The 5,240-nt window shown below is 43.7% G+C and overlaps 1 protein-coding gene across 2 annotated transcripts; it reads right to left on the bottom strand.

Moving 5' to 3' along the window:
* Window positions 1–2,732, bottom strand: LOC122038981 (glutamate dehydrogenase-like). 2 transcript variants are annotated; one of them, XM_042598973.1, is made up of 6 exons: window positions 2,294–2,668; window positions 1,667–1,917; window positions 1,430–1,505; window positions 1,257–1,343; window positions 906–1,043; window positions 1–72 (listed from the first exon to the last, which is right to left on the bottom strand). In XM_042598973.1, exons 1-5 carry the CDS (start codon window positions 2,327–2,329, stop codon window positions 933–935), a joined length of 561 nt encoding a protein of 186 aa, XP_042454907.1. In that variant the 5' UTR covers window positions 2,330–2,668; the 3' UTR covers window positions 1–72; window positions 906–932. The 2 variants fall into 2 exon arrangements, with proteins under 2 accessions (XP_042454907.1, XP_042454908.1); XM_042598974.1 differs by lacking the exon at window positions 1–72 and adding an exon at window positions 1,137–1,194 and having other exon boundaries at window positions 2,294–2,732.
* Between the last annotated feature and the right edge of the window lie 2,508 nt (window positions 2,733–5,240).

The raw sequence follows: 5,240 nt of genomic DNA, 5'->3' as shown, positions 1-5,240 counted from the left end.
ACCAGTTATGGCCAACTTCAACTTTGCAGCTTCTCCATAATCCTCTCTTAAAATAGCCTCATTCAATTGTGACTGAAATAAGGCCATCACATAGCATGAAACTATCATCAAAACTAAAGCCACAGTGGTATGAACAAAATTGTACACTAGAACATAATAAACTTGACTCTAACAAGAGGAAATCAAGTTTGGTATATTCAGTTAAGCTTCAACTTCTAATTTAGTGGTGTTGTTTGTGCTACTCTCTTTGGGCATAACAAGCCAGAGTGACCGTGGTCCAAAACTTTGAACAAGACTGATTTTACCAGCCAATTGATGGCCTATACCATGTGAATCATTTTCATATAACCTTTACAAACCTATAATAAGATCTGAACTAACATTGGCATAAACCAAATTGTGCTAACTATACCAATTATATGGATCAGTATAACTATTAGAACCAGCTGATATCATTTCAACTCGTCACAAGGACTCTTTGAGGGTTTTTTTTTACACTGTTTAAGTTATTTTATACTCCTAAACCCAAACATTTCTTATCTGATTCCCTCGCTCTTTACAATATTCCACTCAAATGGCTGATTCTCTTAATTGATTAATCACAAGCGGATGCACAAGACGACTGACAATGAATTAACCATGTAATTGAACATAAAAGTAAAACAATTTTACTTTGAGGCAGATACAAGTAAAACAAAAAAGTAAAACAATAAAAATCATATCAAAGGGAGGAAGCAAGACCAATTCCAACCTTGAGGCAGATACAATACCATTATACAAACACTAATGGTTTTCAGAAAGCAAGATTAGTTCCAAACATAAGCAGAGAAAGAGGAGAATTCTACAGTTCCAAGCAATAAATTATTATCGACATAGGAAGAAACACAGAAGTTGTACAAACTCACATTTATATAAAAGCTCCCATGCGTAGATCACAGTTGTAGGTCTTGCACATCTCCTTCATATTTGTTGAAGGCTCTGATAATGTATGTTCTCAGTTCAGCATTCACCTTCTCTTCATCCCACATGAATCCTTGGATATTCTGAAAAGGGAATGGAAAAAAAAAATCTAACTCTTTTAGAACTTTGTCAGATGCAAATTTTAAGGATGATAACTAATGTTTATTTATCTACACCTTCTGTATTTTTAGAGAAAAGAGAGCATGATATCCATCAGTCGGTTGCACATGAAATCTGTGATTGGATTGTTACAAGCTAAGCATGGAGTATGAAGAGGACTGGAATTAACAACTAACCTGAACCCACTCAAAATAACTGACAGTAACGCCGCCAGAGTTCGCATATATATCTGGAAGAATGACGACACCTTTCTTTGATAAGATCTAAAAAAGGAGGCAAAAAGTTAACTAGCTGGCTATACCAGCAACTATGCTTTTGACCAATGAGAGGATTAAAACTTGGGTATCACCTCATCAGCTTCAGGATCAGTTGGATGATTTGCAGCCTCAACAATGAATTTGGCCTTTATGTCATTCGCATTTTCCCTTAGGATTGACAAAAGAAGAAAAAGTTTCTCAGATCAGAAAACTTCCAAGGAGAAGAAATAATCTAATTTATTCCCAGTGATCTCAGATGTTTCTTAAAACTACTAATAAGTAGATTATAAGGTAGAACAATTTACAGAAAGAATCCAATGATAAAAAACTTGTTAATCACACCACCAAGTGCTGCAGGGATAAGAACATCACAGTCTTCAATTAGCAAAGAACCTGGATCGATGGGCTCTCCGCCAGTGAAGCCTCTAATTCCATGATTCTCTGATGAATGTTTTAGCAATTCTTTTATGTTCAGACCTTTACTGTTCTTGATTGCCCCAGTGACATCACTAACAACAATCACCTGACCACCAGCTTCACTAATGAGTTGGACTGCCCATGATCCAACATTACCAAAGCCCTGAATTTGAAGACAATGAGATCTTCATCAATAAATAAGTTAGCGAAACGGATTGGTAATGATTTCACAATCTGAACTAGTACATTATCCTAGCCCCAACAGAAAAATGTGTCGATTGTATAGTATGATTCAATTTTAATGATTTATGAATCAAAAAATGACATTGAAATACCAAACTGAGAGCGAAATTCATTTATGATGATCAAAGCAAAAAAGAAAAAGATACGAACAAGTAAAACTGTATGTAAGAGCAAGAAAACGACAGAAGCCAACTCTATTATGCCACCGAAGACGCACCACACTCCATCCGATATACTCACCTATCATCAGCAAACCTAACGAATCAATACTAAAACGACAGAAGCCAAGTACGTACCAAAGGCAGAGCGGCTAAGCTTCCACCACCCTCCATCCGGAGACAAAATGTTGTCTCTTCAGCGTCCGAAGCCGAAATCCCACCCGTATCTTCTAGCTCTCATCGACGCTCAAAGATGACCGGAAGCGCCTTCCCTTCCGCCCAGTAAACCCTAGCTCCAACAAATCTCACGAACGGGCGCGCAATCTCCTGCTCTGGCTACGAATTCCTCTTCGAATCGAAGGCTGAATTTGAGAGCAGGTGCGAGAACCGTCTTTCTTCCTCACCTTCGACCTCTCTCTGTCGTTCTTCTCGACGCTCGTCTACCTCGCGCTCACTCGCTCGCTCACACGCCCACCCTGTGTCGGATTAGAAGGGGCGTATTTGACGATGCCCTGTTTCGGTGAGGATCCTCTCCAACGGCTTCTTTAGATTAATCCTACAAATCGCATACATCACGAGTTTGAAACTCAGAACCCGCATGGCCCCATCTTTCCATGGGATGCGACCCGCGAACGATAGGAAGTTTTATGCCGAGAGTTGGAGGGGATCACGAGGACACCAAATTGAGGGGCTGAGGACACCAAGGCCTATTTTCTGAGGCACAACGTTGTAAGTTCTTACCGACCAGAGTCGCCTCCGCCTCCGCCTCCGCCTAGCAATCTGCATAAGCAGCAGCAATCACCCATGCTCCTGCCTCGCGTTTTAAAAAAGAGGGCATACTTCCACACTCGCCTAGAGCCGTATGAGGAGAAAGATCGTATGAGAAGAGAGGTTTAGAGTTCGGGTAGGTTAAGGGGAGAAAATAGGGCGCCAAAAAATTTTCGAAGAGAGGGAAGCAAACCACTGCTACAACAAAAACGACGAAGGAGAAAAACGGCGAAAGAATAAAATCAAAGACAACGGTTTATTAAAATTGTTGTCTTTGACCACTAAAAAAGTGTTTAAAGACAGCAGTTTTAGAAAACTATAGTAAAAGGTGTTGTTGATTTTATAAAAAGTCGCTCAACAACAACAGTTTTTACAAAACTATTGTCTAGTCTTTTATTTTTTTCGGGCGCTCAAAGACAACAGTTTTGTCAAAAATCGTTGTCTTTTACTAAATTAACAACAGTTCCTTCTAAAACCGTTGTTTTTATGGTGTTGTCTTTTAACAATTTTGTTGTAGTGAAGACGAATGTCAACCTCTTCTCCATGAAGCAAAGATCGAAGCAAACACTCCGAGCCTACATTCAATGTTTCAATAAGGTGGCCATGGACATCCCATCGGTCTCATCCGAGACCATGATGAACGCCTTCACCCAAGGGCTCGTCGAGGGAGAATTCTTTTGATCGGTCATCAGGAAGCTGCCCAAGGACTTCGACTACCTGCTTAGAAAGGCCAACGAGTATATAAATGTGGAAGAAGTCCAAGCGACAAAGAAGAAGGAAGCACTGGCCGAGCCTACACTAGCACCCGAGAGGCGTCCGATGAGCAACCATCAACTGCCCAGGGGGCCAAAAGCGGAGGCAACACGGCCACACCAAGAGGCCTGGACGCATTCTGTGCAACATGTGTCTGCCGCTCTCTGTAGAAAGCGTCAAGGGGAAAGGTATGGACGCCAATGTTTTGTTCTTATCATCAGTCGGTGACGCACAACACACGCGATTACCACGGTCTGATGTCGATCATAAGCCGACTGGCCCCTAGAGGATATTTCCGCCGCTCACCATCTCCTGATCGGCGAGATCGGCATCGATCCACCGGGTAGAGAGAGGATGAAAGACGATCGACAGAGCGACACCATCAACAGAAGCGGAGGGATAACGCTGATCGCTCCATAATCTCGGTCGAGCGAAATTGGTCTTCCGCTCAGGAGGAAGAAAACAGAAGAAATGCATCTCGAGGAGAAATTGGCATGATCTTCGGTGGGCCGATCGGCGGTGATTCCAACCGAGCCAGAAAATCAAATGCTCGACGGCTCAAGATCCACGTTGTTGGGTGCAACAGGAAAAGGACTAAAGGACCGGAGATCAGCTTCGATCCTAGAGACTTGGAGGGAGTAGAGATCCCTCATGATGATGCTCTGATCATCCGAACGGCGATTGCCAACTACACCATTCACCGAACTTTCATCGACACGGGAAGTTCGGTGAACATCATCTTTAAGAAGTCGTTCGATCAGCTACAGATTGATCGAAGCAAGCTGCTACCCATGGTGACCCCACCTTACGGATTCACAGGCAACGAAGTTTTGCCGATCGACCAAGCAAGGTTAGCCATCTTGCTGGGAGAAGAGCTGTTGAGGAGGACCCGGACCACCAACTTCATAGTGGTGGACGCATCGTCGGCCTACAACGTCATCTTGGGCCGACCAACCCTTAACAAGTTCTGAGCGGTGGTGTCAACTTATTGCCAGAAGATAAAGTTCTCGGTGGATGATCAGGTTGGCGAGGTCAAAGGCGACCAACTGGCCACTTGACGCAACTATGTCGAGATGGTCAAGACCGAAGCAAAAGTCGCTCAGAAGACTCCACGGCTAGAGGTAAACGCTATCACTGAAAAGCCCCTACCTTGGTATACGAAGAAAAGGAGGAGGTCCAGATCCATCCCAGCCGAGCGGAGGCAACAACCTTCATCGCTGCCGACCTGGCAGAGGAGAAGAAGGCCGACCTGGTCGCCTGCCTTAAACAAAATCACGACGTATTCGCATGGTCGACCTATGAGCTTCCCGACATCTCCCCGAGCGTGGCTCAGCATGAGCTTCATGTCCGACTGGACGCTCGGCCAGTGAAGCAAAGGAAAATGGATTTCAGCGCGGAGCATAACGTGATCATCCGGGTGGAGATAGAGAAGCTACTAGAGGCTGACCATATCAGGGAAGTCTAATTCCTGAGCTGATTAGCCAATGTTGTGCTAGTCTCTAAGTCGGGCAACAAATGGCGGGTCTGCATCGACTTCAACGATTTAAACAAGGCGTGCCGAAGG

The sequence above is a fragment of the Zingiber officinale genome, chromosome 1A (genome assembly GCF_018446385.1).
Source record: "Zingiber officinale cultivar Zhangliang chromosome 1A, Zo_v1.1, whole genome shotgun sequence".
Classification (NCBI taxonomy): Eukaryota; Viridiplantae; Streptophyta; class Magnoliopsida; order Zingiberales; family Zingiberaceae; genus Zingiber; species Zingiber officinale.
This window is presented reverse-complemented; position numbering and strand designations above follow the sequence as displayed.

Bases quoted from the DNA above. Each gene is read 5' to 3' on its own strand.
- LOC122038981 (XM_042598973.1), bottom strand. From the start codon at position 2,329: ATGGAGGGTGGTGGAAGCTTAGCCGCTCTGCCTTTG. The intron at 1,918-2,293 runs GTACGTACTTGG...CTTCAAATTCAG, and splicing joins GCTTAGCCGCTCTGCCTTTG to GGCTTTGGTAATGTTGGATC. The intron at 1,506-1,666 runs GTTTTTTATCAT...GTCAATCCTAAG, and splicing joins CTTGGTGGTGTGATTAACAA to GGAAAATGCGAATGACATAA.